Here is a 17397-nt window from a genome sequence, read left to right on the forward strand (position 1 = left end):
AGTAGTCTGGAGCTTCTTTAATAGTTCTGATACTTTCTTGTTATCACTGAGCCTCTTCTGTATTCTCTGAGGTGTTTTTTTTTGCATTATCTCTTTCTTTCTTGGCCTCTGACACTGCTGCTTTTGTTTTCTTGAGCACTTACAGACTTTCTTCCCTTCCCTGAGGCTAGTGTATGCACTCAGAATCTCTTTTGGACTCTCCATTGCTTTGTTCATTTCTGCTTTGCTCCTGTTTCATCTGGGGATCTTTCAGCCCATCTACTTTCCTGGCATTTGGAGGGTTATTCTGTAATAATTCTCTATCTGAGTGCTAATCAGTGTTCACATTTTGTCCAAGGCTTCTCAGTGTCCTCTGAATGTCTTTCAAGGTCTCTACTATTTTGCCCTCACTTCAGCTATTCTGTGTTCTCTGTGACCCTTGCAATCTCTTTTCTGTATCAGGCTCTCAAAAACATTTTTCCATTATTTGGGGATTTTTCACACCTTTTTCTAATATTGTTTTGAAGGATGAGAGAGGGCTGGGGAAGGTGGGGTGGAGGCAGGGGAGAGGAATTTTTTCACAAATGAAACAACTTCAAGAGCTCAGGATTTCAGCTGCAGTGCAGCCGGAACAGATCTCTGTGAGTCACCTTTTGGAATTTTTTTTTTTTTGGTCCCTTTTCAGTTTTGGTGGTGGAGTTAGGAGACAAATGAGCTGAAAGAGGCACCTTTTAAAAATCCTTTATTTTTATGTCATCCTAGTAAAAATCTTTCATATAAAGGCGAAAGTAGGTATTGCATAGAAGAAACACTGGTGCATACATCACCCAGTGGGAATGGCGTGTTGTTTCTCAGTGTCTACTCTCTACTGCACAACAGATGGCTAGCCCAGAGGCAAACATCTCCAGTTTCCCCATGCCAGCTACAGGATGAACCTGCTCAACTTATGGAAAGAAGTTACATCAGAATTATGTGTGGCCTATTCCACGCTGTTCCCAAGAAGCATCTGCTGGTAAAACATTCTTTTCCTCCTTGCCTTTTCTATGCCTGACCCATATGTCACCCAGGAAAGACCATAAGGATCAGTCTGGCTGCCTTCTGTGCTTGCACCCTCCCTGTCTGTGAGTTTGTATTTCATGCATAGAAATGGAGCAGATGGATAGGAGAGTTGGCCTAATGTGGTCATAGTCCAGGAACTCAAAGCATGACATATCCAAGGCATCATCTGTCATCTTGGAGACATTTATGTCATTGTCTTTTAGCATTTCACATGCTACTTAGCTATGGGCACTTTTTTTGAGTGCCTTCCACCTGGGTTTCCTGTAACAAACAGCCTTGGTACCACTAGGAGTGAGCAGAATTCTCTGCTAATTCACACTTCATCAGCTTTCAAACACAGCTTCTTCGGGCAGTTCTCCTGTTTTGTCTCTGCCTAAGTTCTATGGCAGCTCCCGGTAAGACAGCAGGTATGCTACAGTCTGAAGGAACACTCAGAGAAACAGCACTTTCACAGACTTGAACTGTGCTTTCATGAATTAGAGATACAGGGAGGTATGCATTTATACAAATCCATATTTGTGTATATTAAAGATACTTTTACTCAGTATCAGTTTTTATTTAAAAACATGCTAAAAACTTATAGTTCAATAATCAGAGTGACATTTGGGGAAAACACACAGGCAGCCACCCACCAGCATAAGCAAAAAAAGTGCATACATACATGAGTCAAAGCTCCCTTTGACCAGTTTACAGGACAATTAGTGCCTTCTCTGACAAACTGACTGCTGCAACCTCACACTTTCCAGAGCTGTTTTTTCCTTCCTGGAAAGTAGTGTTACCTTTCTGCTTCTTTGAGGATGTCTATCATCACCTCCCACATCAGAGAGTCAGCTAGAGACACAAATCAGTCCTGCTTTTGACTCCTCTCCTGTAGGTGGCTTCATAGAGATGAATACATGAAGGTCATGTAACTATCTCACTTAATACTGTGCTTAAAATGCCTAAAGTAGTCATTAAAAAAGATTTCAGGATCTATGCTTCTAGATCATGAAATGGAATGAAGCATTCTAGAAAAATAAGTTTGGATGGAAGGCAAAGTAGCTGAGTTTGCAACTACACATTTCATCTCTGAGTTACTCATAAACATCTTTTATTTCCTTATTACTTTCACTAATATATTTTACCATTTTTGTACAAAAACCGACTGCAGATTAAAATGTAAGACGCAGCAGGTACCACTGTGCGACCCAAAAGGACAAAGATGATGCTCCTACTCAGCCCTGCACCTGGCTCTTTTTGAGCACCAGAAAATCTAGAGAAAGCTAAGCACCTCTGCCTAAAGGGAGAATGCAGTGGAGCCATCAGACAAAAACCATCCTGTCTTTTCTTGCAAAAATGGGAACACATCTTACCAACTTTGGATACAGTCTTACATGTAGCAGCAGATACATTGGGCATCAGAGCCCCTTCTTCAACGTGGAACAGCCATCTCCAGTGAGGCTCAGATGCTCCTGGTCCCAATTTTTGTTGGAAATGAAAGTAAAACTGGATTCAGTTTCTGTGCTTTCCCTCTGCTTCTTCTCTATCCAAAGGCTATCCAAGTGAAACAGCTGAACCCATATGGCCTTGTGTGCTTCAGAGGGAAACCAGAGCCCTGTGAAATTTCGGCATTGTGCTCACATGGGCAAGGGCTGTGCTCTAAGAATAGTAACCTTCTTCTTCACTGCAACCCCCACATTTATCTCTATCTCCCACACATTCACACTCCTTCCTGTCACACTGGTTTCATAGGAACTCAAAAAAGTGACACATAGGTCACACAAAACACTATTGCTGCCAGATGTACAGATGCACGCAGGACTTATTAGGAAGATAAATAGGGGACTAAAACCTCCCAGATATAAAGTGGCTCAACATCTATTTCAGCCCACAAGGAAAAGATAGGCTGAATGATACAAGGAAAATTACATCTTTGTAGAGCTTGAAGTATGAATATTCAGACTGGACATTAAAAGAATCTTGTTTACCAGAGCAGTAGTTTGAGATGGCATGGCTCTGAAAGGCACAAAATCTCCATCCTCAACAGTTTCTGAAACTCAGCCCAATAATGTCATAGTGAACCCCATCTCATCTATGTGTCAATACCTCTTTGGGAGTAACATTGGATGAGGTAACCTTTGAAGGTCACTTCTGACAGCTGTCCATGCCAAAAGCAGTGTTTAGGGCTGAGTCAAGCCCTGATTGAAGTTTAATCAGAGCATCCTCCATGGTCTGAGCCTTTCCTTCTTCCTTCACAAAACAGCAAAAACCTGTAACAATGGGTAAGTGGGGGCCCCTTGCAATTAAGAAACATTCAAAGTAGAGAAATATATGTTCAAGATTTCTAACAGGAATGTTGGTAAAATATGCATTGAGTAAACTATCCCAGTGGATGAACTTTGTGATCTGTCAGCAAAAAACAGTTCTGTACTAGAGATATGCCAATACAGACCATCTGAGTGCTGTTCTGGAAATTGCCCCTTTCCTGCATCTGGTCACTCATAATCAAAGTGTCTTTTCTAGCTCAGGGAGTTAGCTATCTTTAGCCTGAGGAAATCCCTCCAATGAAGGCATGATAATGGTGCCATCAAATTGCCATCCACTTCCTTCACATCCAGCAGCTTCAAGTGCCTTGGGCAAACGGAAGCAGACAAGACAGTCAGTGAAGTCTGCTGCCAGTAGGTCAGACTGCAATCTCTCTCCTTTGTGCTGGCAGTAACTTGCTTAGTCAGTGCTTTTAGCTTTCAAAGTAGCATGACATAAAGCAGCCAGGCCTGCTTTGGGTGAGTAAAGGCATTGGAACTTTGCCTCGCAGAAGTAGGAAGCTCATCATCTGGTCCAATGTGAAGGCTTTGCATTCCATCTCAAGAAAGAGTCTTTGATTTTAAAGGAAATACCTTTATTACAGTAAGGGCATCAAGGCCCTGATAAAGGTAGGTGCTGCCTCCCCATGGACTTGAGAAAAGTTATGTCTTTGCCTGCACCTACTGTCAGCTTTGCAAAACACGTCCTCTGGAGATTGCACAGTGGTTCCCAAATTAATGTACAATAGATGTGTAAAACCAAAAACAGTAAGAAGTTATAAGTCAGGCAACTAAATTCTAAGCTATATCCATAATAATAATAATCATCATCATCATTATCATAATAAAAAAGTATACACCATAAGGTACAAGAAGCTGCAAAGCAAAGCAGCTCCAATTCCTAGGACTCTCAGTTAGAGTGGCTTTTCCAAGTCTTCCAATAAATCAGACATAAGGGTTGAAAGCCTAATGGAAGACTGAAGAATTCTCTCCTGAAGTCGAACACACATAATTTTTGCACATACAGCATGGATTAGTAGAGCAAAAAATTTTCTTAAGTTAAGAAACATTCTTAGAGCAGATCTATGATTTCGTGTAGAAAATCCATTTGTTTGGGGAGTTTCCCCCCTCTTTGGCAAATAAATGGCAAATGTTTAACAGAAGAAAAAAAAGTGTCAAATAAGTTGTGATAATAACTGGACAAGTAACAATGAAGTGGATCTGTCAATGGGACGGATTTCCTCAGCAGGGCTAGGTGTGATGCTCCTTGCAGTCATTCTTTGTGTTCATTTTATGATGAGACAGAAGGGTTGATGTGATAATGTTTCCAAAGCTTTAGGCATCATATTTTTTGCCAGTCCTGTGAATCTGCTGGAATAGTGTCATGGAGAAGGCCATGCCAAGAATCTGAAGGAAAACAAACAATAAGGCCTTTAGTACAGGAAGGTTGCCAAAACTGCACTGCTGACCTGTGTTCATGGCCCAGCTGTAGTTTGAAGTCATTCTACACTAGCCATATGTCTCAAGCTTCAACACTGGGCAGTAAATCTGTCTGTATGTTGTTCAGGCACATAGTGATGTCCAGGGTTGTATCTGTCACAGCACAGATGGAGGCAAAAAAGCTCTCAGGGTTCTTTGTTGTATGTGCAACAATTTTTTTGAATCAGTACGTACAAGTCACTCTTCCCTTTGACCCAACAACTTGTGCTTGTTTAGTCTGGTAACTGTGACTGAAAAGATCAGATTCAGATATTCTCCTGAAAAAGTATGGCAGTGATAGAATCATAGAATATCCTGGAGAGACCCACAAGGACCACGGAGTCCAACTCCTGGCCCTGCACAGGATAACAAAAATCACACTGTGTGCCTGAGAGCATTGTCCAAATGCTTGAACTCTGGCAAGCTTGGTGCTGTGACCACTTCCCTGCAGCAAGAACCCCAAAACCTTAACAGATTATTATGATACTTCTGCAATTATTTTTTTAAAACACATCAACCTCCTCAGTTCAGTGGCCATGATTTGACTAATTTTGGTAGTTTCTAGAACGTACTTTCAAAATGAAAATTCAACCAGTTCCTGAAATGACAGTGTAACACATGGCTTAATATGGGAACTCCAAGAGAGGTACCCTGAAGTCAAAACACAGGCAAGCAAAACCCCAGTGTAGCATGTCTTCTTTGCAGGACCAATTACTGACCTGCTTCCTTTCTGAGCACATGGCCTTAAATGAACTCATAAAACAAATCTGACATTTTTGAAATAATATTCTAACTCAAAGCAGTTGAGCATCACTTGTCACACAGCACAGTAAAGAATGCTGACAGCAAATCAAAGCCATGTTGAAAATCATCAGACCAGTATTACCTGCATTATGAGGACACACATCCCAATCGAGCCAAGGACATGCTTATTGTCATCAAACCAGCTCATGACTTTCTCATAACATCCCTGAAATGATGAAAGATGAAAATTGAAACCCCAAGGTCACATTTTCCTTCATGTGCATTCCCTCTATTTTGTTCCTTCCCACCCCTACCTAAGACTTAAGCTGGGCAAAGTGAGCCTTACCGTTTTCCACAGTGATTCGGTAGAGTTCCGTCCACAGTCTTGGGAGTTTTCCATACAACATCGGTCTGGAACAATGTTTTCTCCCAGCACTGGGTACCAATCCGTATAGTCATTCACACCACAGCATTTCATCTGTGCAGAAGTAAAGGATTAATAAATTAACTAGCACCATTTGTAAATCACGCACAACCACAAACTTTTATTTCCATTAAATCACTCTGTATTTTCAAAAAGGACACCACAACACTTTTTAGATTTAAAGTATTCTGTGGTTGCTGATCACCTAAAGCAATTACTGAAAAACACAAAGAAAAACAAAACCAAAGAAAATAAATGGTTCCAGACCCAAATCTTCTTGTCACAGAGATACGAGCCCAGACACCAAAACAAGGCAATAAGCCCAAAACTGCTAAAAGCAAAATCCTGCCAAAACTGCAGTGCCACCTATGCAGGTTTTGCTGCCTCTCTGCTCTTACAGATCATCTCTATGCCTCTGATAGCCACAGACAATCCCAGACAGGGATTTCACCTTACAGAGTACACTTGATTCTGGGTTTCACACTAGTCTCTAGATGTTCAAGAGAGTAAAATTGGAAATCAAAACCTGCATTAACCATCTTTTAGGCTAGGCATGGATGCCACACTTAACACACTGCAGCAGCCTTGAAGACCAAATAGTTACTTTTTTACTATTGAGAAAATACATTACCTCTGCTTGAATGATATTCCATGCATTTTTCAGTCCAATATTATTTTCTGAATTGTATAGCTTCATTCCTTCCTTCAAATCCTTCTTTGCACTCTCACTGACCTGTACCATGTAGAAGATAGAGGAAGTCAATGCACTGCTGTTCAGAGGAAAGGACCAAATGGTACAGACACACATATAGAATGTCCATCTTTTACCTTCTCTCACCACAAACTTAACATTGTAAAAAGCTTCAGGACTCTCACAAATCATTAGGACCTTTAAGCAGCTGCCAAGGCCTAGTCTCTCCCTCAGATTGCAAAACAGTGGGTTAAATTATCTTGAGATAGGAGATCTCTGCTAAAAGTCCATCATACAGTCATCATCTGATTCAAACTAACTGAACATGAACAGCATCTATCTGCTGAGCTTGCTGTAACCTTGCCAGAGGCATCTGCTGGCAATGCCCCACAGCAGCCTCTCCTGCCTTAACCTGTGGCCTGCTTTAATTTACTAATATCACAAAACCAGAGTCCAGGCTTCCCAACCTTAGCAGAGTTATCCTTGCATGGGTTAAGGCAGTCTATAGTGAATAGCCAGTACAAAATGAGTTGAAGAAAGACATTGTTTTTCTCCTTGTGGGAGCAAGCTTGTAGGATTTATGACTTTCAAATGTGCTCTTCCTTCTTAAGAAGACAAAGTTGCAGTGCTTAACAGAATATCTGAGATGTCCCATTTCTTGTATTAATTTCAGTCTCAGCTCAGAGTCCTGGATGCAGGTAGGAATGTATCTTGCCTCTGACAGTAGTGAGCAGGTAGAATAGAAAGGATTATGGTCCTGGCATAAGGTCAACAATTTTATAAGATCTGTTTCATCCTTCTATTACAACCCAGTCAAAATCAGCAGTTTCACCTCAGCTCCCTCAAAGTACCAGGCATCATAATGACAACCTGAGAAGAGATAAAGGTCTGAGAGGAACTGTTTTAGAATAAGTCTGGACATATTCATACTGTAAGGTTCTGCCCTGCATTTAGCAGAGGTCTCCAGATCCCCAGTCACTTTTGCAGTGTTTTGTATCTGATGGGCCAGCCAGTGGTGCCTAAGTCACTTAGTCACTCTGAGTCAGCAGATTCCTACAGATGGGCTTTATGAGAAACTATCTCTTGATCCATTCTGCACTCATGCCAAACTCTCTGGGACTGCCCAGTCAAGTGAGACATCTGGTGGCATTTGGAATAACCTGTGAATGTCTCATGCCTCTCTCCTCCAGTCCTGTTCCAAAGGTTGGCTCTAAGAAGCTATAAGGTTTTAAGCAGGACCTTCCACAACCCAGGACTACAAGATGATCAGCTTCTTGCAGACATCAAACGTGCTGAAGGCTATCTAAGATTTCAGGACAAGATGAAAAGGCAGGCTCTGGACCATGGTATTATTTCAGGGATTTGTCCTGCTTGTTCTCCTCATCACTTTCTCCTCCCCTTTCAGAAGCAGCTTACAACAGAGCCAAAATTTCAAGGTTAAACCTTCACCAAAGTGAAGATCCAGGAGAACTCACATACTTTAATCAAACAAAAAGCTAAACCTGGTTTACATGCTAGTAAAGATTCTTACTCAATATGGCATATTTGCTTACCTTGTCCATATAAACAAAGAATAAAATGACTAATATCAGCTCTGCCAGGAGAATTATCAGCAAAACGATGAAAAACTAGAACAAAGAAAAAAGAGATAGTGTATACATGCTTGCCAAGTAGAGAGCAAACCTGGGGAACTGGGAGCTGCTAGAAACTATGAATATGATAGGCTTACTACCAGTTTGTAGGTTTCAGTCTTGGGAGTCTCTTTCCTTCACACAGACTACAGGACAGATGCTAAATCCCTTAGCACAAAGATGAATGTGACATGCCTCAGGAATTATTCCCTAGCAGATGGGCTTGAACCACATGTCACTGTGGAATAGTCATCATATTACTCAGCACTTCTATTCCCAGCTCTGTAGCTGTAATCTCTCTCTCTGCAGATGCATCCCAAATGTGAATTCTAGTTGTTTCTCACTACTTTTCAGGCCCAGTAGACATTTATTTTCATGCCTTTATGCCCAGGCATGGCCCTTGACCCCCAGACACTGGGAAAGAAGCAGTATGGAGCACAGCTAGCTCTTTCAATTGGAAACTCATGACAGTCATGACAGCATAAAATGACTTCTGCAGAACCTCTTAAGGATATAAAATCTTTTTCAAAAAAATTAACCTGGTGTTACAGTTAGTGTGGGTGAATCATGTGGACTTAACTAATCTCTGCTTGATTTCCTAGCTGTACAACACACAAAACCAAGCAATCAGATAGCAAAAAACTAGGTGCACTTTTTGCCTCCAGTTTAATTCTCTGAGGTGATCTAAGGAATTCTGCCCAGCTGTTCCCCAGCATCATATAAGAGAGGATTTTGCACAAGGAAAATATGCTCCTTAATGTCACAGCATCTGGATTTGTAAGCTGTGACTGAATTGGAACCCATCTGCCTTGAAAGCCCGCCTCCCACCTTCTGCCAAAATACCCCTCTCCTTGTAGGGGGGTTCTCCTCTCCCGAGGATTTTTTTTTTTTGGAGGGTGATATTTATATGGAGGAGGTATTATATATTCCCCCATATATTCTCCCATCATTAGTGAGAGGAGCTAATGATGAAACCTCCTGGGTTTATGCAAGAAGATCCACACTGTGTCTTCTGAGATGGGTTCCCAACCTCTGTGCTTCAGTGCTGGTCAGAGACTTTCAAGGGTCAGACTATTTATTTTTTCCTGATAAGGCCTGGCAGAGACCTTGACTTCTTAACTTTGGCTCAGATGGTTTCCACCATCCTCTGACAAAGGCCTTAGTTAAGGGGAATGTAGAAAATAGCCATGAGAGGCTTTGAGCAGCTCTGTGCATAAATTTTTTTCCCGTCAATCCCTCCAAAAGACATTTCCAGAAGGGCTATCCAGGTTGATCCTACAGTTCATGCTTAACCACTCAGAAGTGACTAATAGCAATTTGCTTTGCTACCTAACACACTATGTAGGTACATAGTAACAAGGACACATCTGCTAATACACCATTGACATCACTGTGACCAAAGCTGTGGGATGTCATACTGCAAGCCTACAGAAGACTGAAAGCCAAGGGCAATGTCACAGTGAGCCACAAGACTATTTTGCACAGGTCATTCAAATAAAATAATAACAAGGCAACAGCCACTGTTCTTAGTGAAAAGGAGTACTGATGTCTTACGCTCAACAGCAGGCACTTGTTTTCCTTGATAGCACCTAGGCAGCCCAGGAAGCCGGTCACCATGATCACTGTGCCAATGGCAATGATTAGGTTGGCAGCTGAAAGCGATGGGAAACTGGGAGAAAATGTGGCGAAGTTCCCTTGTGACACTGACAGCCAGATGCCCACGCCCAGCAGACCACAGCCACATAACTGCAAAGAGACAAACAAAATAAAGGTTTCACCATTAACAGAAATGTCACTGTCTCCTTCCCCCAAAACTCTGAAAAGAAAGAATTGCACAAGCAAGGTAAATGTTCTGCAGCAATACTCTCAGTGGCTTGATGCTGAAACGAAGTGAAATTAAATGTTCGTACTTAGACTTGGTCACGTCACCTGTACTTATAATTCTATTTAAAAGCCACTGGATGGCAGAATTCTCTTCTGAGAGTCTTAGCACATGAAATCACGGCTACCCATTGATGTCCCAACAGCAACCCAATGCAATTTTTCTCTATGTAAAGAAAAAAATATGATTTGAATGAATGCTCCATTGCACTTATTTGTGCAGTCATTTGCAATGTCTCAGAGTATTCAGCCCTGTACTGCCTCATCCTATGGGAGGCAAGGAAGTCCTGAAGACATTTACAATCAAAAGCATAATTTCAGTAAATATTTGCATTAAATGCCCGGTCATAGTAGCCAGGTTGGGTTTTAGTACAAGTTCTCACAGCTTTAGTGTTGATAGCCAGTGATCACAAAATGTCACCAAAATCAGATTTCTAGATACATTATCTACAGAAAGCTCAAGCCTTACACAGGCATTCCCAAGGGAAGCAGAGTGACACATGCATTGGGTAACACAGAGGAAACATTCAGCATTCTTGTAAGGAGACTGGGAAGCACCTCTTCTTCCAGAACTCAAGACACAGTAACTCCACAGAGTGGCTGTGGCGAGGTTTGCATCACCAGGTATGGATAAATGTCACAACACCTGTGTGCTATAACAGAGCTGGATACAGCTGCAACAGGAGTATGTGTAGTGGGAGAAAGTCAAACACCAGCTATCCCTATGAAAAGACTGGTACAAAACATATACACAAGCATGTGGCAGGAGAGGACTTTTGTCTCTTCCCTCAAATTTGTCCTCTCCACTTAATAATCTTGAATTGATTTCTCATTGCCTCTCATGGTATGTCAGCAAGGTCAGTGTGAACTTGGAGTAGTAAAGAGCTATGGGGGGGGGGTGCAAAACAGAAGCCTCCTGATCATATTCTGCTGCAGGACCCAGTGGACATGGCCACAGGCTCAAACTGTCTGCAGTTCATGGAATCAGCCACCCTATTGCTCCTGCTTTAAATTTCATCTGCTCTGTCCTTGAATTGCTGAAGTTTTGATGCCTCAAGCTCACTCAGGAATCCACCCTGTGGTTCAGCTGTTTCCACCGTTAAATGAGTACTGCAGGCAGGGGCTGAGAGCTTAATGGTTCAGGAGGTCAGGAACAGCTCTCACCACACAACATTCATTTAAAGTATTAAATGGCATTTCTAAGGTGCCAGGACTGCCATTGCCATTAGCTGATGGCACTTTAATCAATGACTTCATGACAGTCCATGGACAAGTCTGTAGATGTTTCCAAAGAAGTTTCTACCAAAGACCATAATTGTTCAGTGTAACTTTCCATCAGATCCTGAATTCACACTTTAAAGGTCATTCACAATTGTGTTCCTTGGACTGTCATAGTCTTATTAAGTTCAGAAATCACTGCCTTAGTTCAAGTGTTTTGAAAGAGTGCAATGAATTCTGGAATCATTAGGCCAAAAGCAATAGATCACTGCAGATAAACAAGGTGGTGGTAAGAGCAAGCTCAGGGAAAAAAGCTTACAGAGGAAGGACAAGTAGAGGACAAAAAGGAGTACATATGATTAATACAAAGGTCAGCCCATAAAGAATGACAACTCAGAATCCAACACCAATTATGAGATCATAGCAAAAGAAATAGAAGAAAGAAGCCCTAGCTAGCATCTCTTTAACATTTGAAAAAAATCCTGCAGCACAATCCTTGAAAGAGATTTGGTCTAGAAGAGAAAGGTGGCTAGGAGATAACTCCAGAAGGTTCATTTTTATGTTTACTTAGAAGCACCTAATTGCTTAAATGAGGGAAGGTAGAGTAACACTGAAAATTCAGATTGCATAAAACATCAGGTGATGGAGGGGCTGTTAAAGATTGATCTATGCAACTGGGATTCTCTAGTACCTGAAGAGTAAAAAGTCAGAGATTTGATAAAAGACATGACAACCTAAAAACTTCCACAAGGTGGCATCCCATACCAAATAGCACTAAAAGTTTAAGACAAATTTCATATTTCTTCTCTCCACAGCTCTTCAGTTTTTGTGCTTTCTTCTCTGTTTTCCTCTCTGCCATTCTACTGCACAGCAGTACTGCTGAAGCTAAAATTTATGCTTTAAACTTCAGGTCCCATGACAAATGCTTTTTTCACTCGTGCTTCTTTAAAAAATCCCAAATAATTCCACTGACATGGGACTTAAGTGCATACAACTATACCAACCAAAGCTGGCTAGGATTCTAGCAATAAAATACCTTTTGCTGACACTTTATTCTATACCAGTCTCATTTTTTATATAACGGGAACACTACAAAAATGCTCTGACAACTATTTATTCTCACAGGATCCACCCCTTTCTGTTAGGAACAACTGAACCCTGGAGTGTGAAGGCAGCAAGAATATATCTAGTCATCTTATTAATTCCTTTTTCACCATATAATTAAATAATATATGCTGCTTGGTATTCAATTGGGTGAGAGTGATGGCACTGACATTCCTTCTCCAGAGAAATGGTTCAACAGAGTAATAAATTTCACTGGATTTTTCTTCTCAAAAAAATGTTGGCTCATTTCCCCTCTCATGATTAGAAATCATCATCCTCTAGGCAACCATCAAATCTCTCCTTCCCCTGCTGTTTATGTCACTGCAGAACACTATCATAAAGTCAGTCACTTTTACTTACAGGGCAATTTATCCAAGATATGGTACACATATTTTGAGCTTAAAAGCAAAAGGAACACCAATGTTCCTCACAGGTTCTCCCACACTTTGAATTCTCTTCACTACCTCAGTGACTATGTGTGTTCATCACTGTGTCCAGAAAACATTACATATTCTAGGAAACATTAAGAGTCTCAAATGCTTTGAGGGAAATTAGAACTCCAGATAAACTTTGAGAAAGAAACCCCAAAACAAGCCTTTCCCTGACAAGTGCCATCACCAGGACAGGAAGGGAGCTCATTCATTTTATTCAGCATTTTTAAGCATTATGAGAACTAATACAATACAAACTTTCACAATAGAGCGTCATACCCAGGTTTAGCTGCCTTAACCACAAAAAAATATACAGGAAGAGTTTACAAGACCCAGGAAAGGACAACACAGATGGTCAGATGCATGCCAAGACAGACATATTGTACAGAAGGAGATTGTGCACAGGATTATCTAGCCTGGGAGGAATTATTAGACAGGATGCGTATGAAATGTTCACAACTCTAGAGGTCAGTCAGAAAACCCAACAGCCTCCGTCGCAGTCTTTTCCAATAACAGGAACAAGGGGAATATTAGCAAGCATTTGTAGTACATTTGCTTCACACAACTGAGAAATAAATTCATTAATTACGCCACGAGAATCAAGCATTGTGCCCACAATTGTCAATAAGGGCTAGATAATTTTTGATATTGGTAATAGCATTTGTGGTTTCTTAGCATGTACACAAATAATGACATTTTGTGCTTCTCAGAGTAAGATCATGTGTGCAGAATCCAGCAAAACTACCAAGTGGCAACAAGCTGGGGTAAGGAAAGGGTAGGAAATGCCATTCTGGTAATGTTTGTAAATTGAATAATATTGATAGACTTGCCCTTGAAGTCACCGAACAGAATCAGAAAAAGGACACTGATAAGGAAGGCACTACCAAGAGGAAAAGGGATGAGGCCATATTCTTGTTGACTTTTGCAGTTTTTCCATCCCATGTAAAGAATGCTTGATGGAAAAGATGCACAAATAGGTGTGTGGGAGAGAATGAGTTTGTTCTTGACATCCCATCTTCTAGTGCTGCTTAAACACCAGGAGAGCTCTTAACACACTGGGAAAAGAACAGAGACATTTAGAAACCAAATAATGAGAGACAACCACGAGGGACAAAAAGAAGAAAGTGTCTCAGTTTTTACTCCACCTCAAATAACATGCCCATGGCCATCTGTGGCCCAGTTAGAGAGAACAGAAAGCTCCTCACCTTCCTCTGTGCTGTGTTAAAAGAGGAGATCTTGCCTGAAGCAAAAATGATACAATGAAAAATACACACTACAGCTTATATATGGCCCCATAAAATGGCAGAAAGCACAGGAGGTTTGTTACAAGGAAATACTGACAGCATGACTGCAAAAAAAGTGTCAGAGCTGGGAACTGATTTCAGGACAACTGCAGTGACAAAAAGACACTCTGAATTATGTTTTGACAAGACTTCTGTTAAAACAGAAAGTCAACAGGAAGATGACCTGCACCAAAAGGACAAGGATGAAGAAGCCACAAGGACAAGCAGAATGAACTACCCAAGTCTAGCATAGGAAGGTTTTTCAGGGTCCAGGTGGCTCTTAAAACCCTCCCCTTTGTTTGGGTCTGCAACACTTTGGAAAAACTGCCAGTAATATTATTCTTCTGTTTCGTCATTTCTACAAGATAAAGGTGACCTGTATCAGGTTTTCTTGTCAAGACGGAGAGATTTTCCACCATTTCTCTAACTGACTCTCAGATCAGTGAGTGTGCAGATGAGATAAGGAAAACAATGGCCCTTATGAAGCAGCACAGTCTTCTCACTCTGATCCCAGGGTTTGCAGTTTTTTGAGTGTTTGGGGGGTTTTATGAGTATTTTCCCCTTTGCTTCATTTATGGTGTCTTCATGTATTACAGATCAGAATAACTGTTCTGAAAGGAGGAAAGGATGAGAACTACATGGTTTCCACCACTTCAAAATACACTCCAGAACAGAGATAGGCTTTCTGCAAATTAAGTTTTTGGATGCCAATTGCCAACTCTGGATTTGGGTGGTTAAACCATCTCTAGAAAGAGCTGGTGCTTAAAGGAGATTTTCAGGTAAGACTAGATAAATTTTCCTGCACTGTCTAGATAATCCACAGGATTAATCAAAACTGGGACTTAACAGCTGACAATCTCAGAGGTCTCTTGCAAAGCAAGATCATCTTCTAAATATGATCTAAAGTACTGCAAGGACACCAAAACTTGAGAAGTTCTTCAGCCATATACTAGAAAATTAGAGTACAGAAGTAGGTGAACATACTCAAATAAAACCCACTTAGTGCTACTGCCAGAGCAATGTGTCAGATTTAAACTCCTCTACAACATTCCTACAAACTGAGCATTGATGGAAGACAAGGGAATCATCTTGATGTGTTCTTTGAGTCTAGTTCTGTAACAGCTGTACTGACAGGCTGTGTGTAATAGAAGGTACAGAGCTGGAATTTGTGCAAATGCTGAGTTTCCTTAATCCATCTGCCAGAGAAAGCATTTACTATCTTCCTAGAGTCATTCCCCCAAGCAATACTCCTGCGATGGTCCTGACAAACTCGAGGCATCAAAGAACTGTGATCTTCTGTGGGGCAAGAAAAGGGAGGGCTATCCTGAGGAGCATTAAATTCTGACACTTTTATCAATCTCTGTTTTTGAAATGTGACCCAGAAGCCTTAGGCTTTGATCTGGATGCTCTTCCCTGGTCACTCTGGAGTCTTCAATAAAGGATGTGTTCTGTAAAAGGAAGTTGTAAGACCTGGGTTTGCTTGGTTTGTCAAGGACAGCTTAAATTTCTCTTTATTCAGTTGAAGGGCAGCTCAGGTACTTCTGGCTGTACTTTAGGAGAAACTTTCACTGAGAAATTGGAACAGCACTAGAAGAAGTTACCAAAAAGGTGTCAAAATCTCCAGTCACAGAGGTTTTCAATGCTTTGCTACAGGCAGACATGGTTGACCTGAGCTAGCACTAGCAGCAGCACCACTTGGTATGACTTGAAGAGATTCCTGTCAAGCAACATTTCTGTGATTTTATAATTTCCTCAGCTACCATGTTCTTCCTAATTTGTGAAAAATACAAAACCATGTCATTTCTAATGACCACATGAAATCTCTTTCCTGTGGAAGCCCTATGGGGAGAGCTCTCTTGCCATGCTGGGGAATCAGCACACTTGTGTGTGTGTCTCCAATGCCTGCACATTTCATGGCAGGGAGTTGCCATTTTGTTTGCATTTAACAAATGCTGCCGTTCCGTGACTGGCTAAACACAGTTGTAAAATGGTCAGAACATTATTTAGTAAGAGCTAATGGAATAAATAATTCAAGTGTAAATACAAACAACAGTAAAAGGCTGTTTTGTTGTCCCCCACTTTATCAGACTGCAGAACAAGCCCTGACATGTCTGAAGTGGAGGAAGACTTGAAGAAGATGGAAAGGGAACAAAAGGATGATGGACTAGACATGCTGAGATGTGCCCAAGGGTTACAGACCCTGCCTACTGGGCAAATGCTTATTAACCTCTTCATTAATGACCTGGATGATGGGACAGATGAAGTTTGTAGATAAACACGAGTAGCTGACACAGCAGATGGCACAACTGCCCCTCATAGAGACCTGGACTGCATGAAGAACCAGGCAGAGAGGACGTCTGAGAAAGTTCAACAAGGTGGAATGGAGAGTCCTGCACCTGAGGAGGAATGACCTTGTGCACCAGGACACACCAAGGGCTGAGAGGCTGGGAAGCAGCTCTCCAGCAGAGGGCCTGGAGTCCTGGTGGACAAGAAGATGATCAGAAGCCAGCAATGCAATCTCAAAGCAAAGAAGGCCTACAGCACCCAGGGCTGCACTAGGAAGAATGTGTCTGGCAGTTTTGAGTGTGATCCTTTCCCCCTACTCAACATCAGTGAATCCAGCACAATTGGAATGCCGTGTGCAGTTCTGGGCTCCCGAATACAAGACAGACATTGGTGACTACCAGGAAGGTAAAGGAGCCTCTTTCCTGAGGCTGAGAGGGCTGAGACTGATTGTCCTCAAGAAGAGGAGGCTCAGGGGGTTCTTGTTGATCTGTACAAATACCTGATAAAAGGTACTGACTGAAGAACAGGGAGCTGCTCTCCTATTAAGAGTGCTCAGTGACAGGACAAGATGACCACAAATTAAGGCACAAAATTGGATGCAAGACCTGCGAGGGGGACGAAACACTGAAGTGATGTTTCCAGACAGGCTGAAGAGCTTCCATCTGTGGAGATATTCCACACTGACTAGACACTCTACAGTCTGTCTGTAGACTAGAGAGTCTCTACAGTCTCTGTTCTAGCTGACTCTGCTCAAGCAAGGGACAACAGATGATATGATCTCAACATGTCCCTTCCTACCTCTTCCATTATTCTGTTAGGAGATAAGCTATTAGATATCAATTAATAGCTATATTCCAGGTGTATTCTCCACTGTTCTCTACATACCCACCCTCCCCCCCCACCCC

At 41.6% G+C, this 17397-nt stretch overlaps 1 protein-coding gene across 7 annotated transcripts in view; it reads right to left on the reverse strand.

Annotated features, from left to right (window-relative positions):
• Positions 1-705: 705 nt before the first annotated feature.
• The window catches only part of TSPAN9 (tetraspanin 9), a 169034-nt gene continuing 152342 nt past the window's right edge, over positions 706-17397 (reverse strand). For all 7 annotated transcript variants that reach the window (XM_039699620.1, XM_039699625.1, XM_039699621.1 and 4 more), the window contains 6 exons: positions 9844-10035; positions 8212-8286; positions 6599-6700; positions 5890-6021; positions 5686-5769; positions 706-4727 (listed from right to left, as the gene is read on the reverse strand). In XM_039699620.1, the coding sequence (XP_039555554.1) occupies positions 4656-4727; positions 5686-5769; positions 5890-6021; positions 6599-6700; positions 8212-8286; positions 9844-10035 (657 nt within the window). In that variant the 3' untranslated portion in view covers positions 706-4655. The remainder of the gene's footprint in view (positions 4728-5685; positions 5770-5889; positions 6022-6598; positions 6701-8211; positions 8287-9843; positions 10036-17397) is intronic.

The sequence above is a fragment of the Passer montanus genome, unplaced genomic scaffold (genome assembly GCF_014805655.1).
Source record: "Passer montanus isolate IOZ18808 unplaced genomic scaffold, ASM1480565v1 scaffold137, whole genome shotgun sequence".
Taxonomy (NCBI): Eukaryota; Metazoa; Chordata; class Aves; order Passeriformes; family Passeridae; genus Passer; species Passer montanus.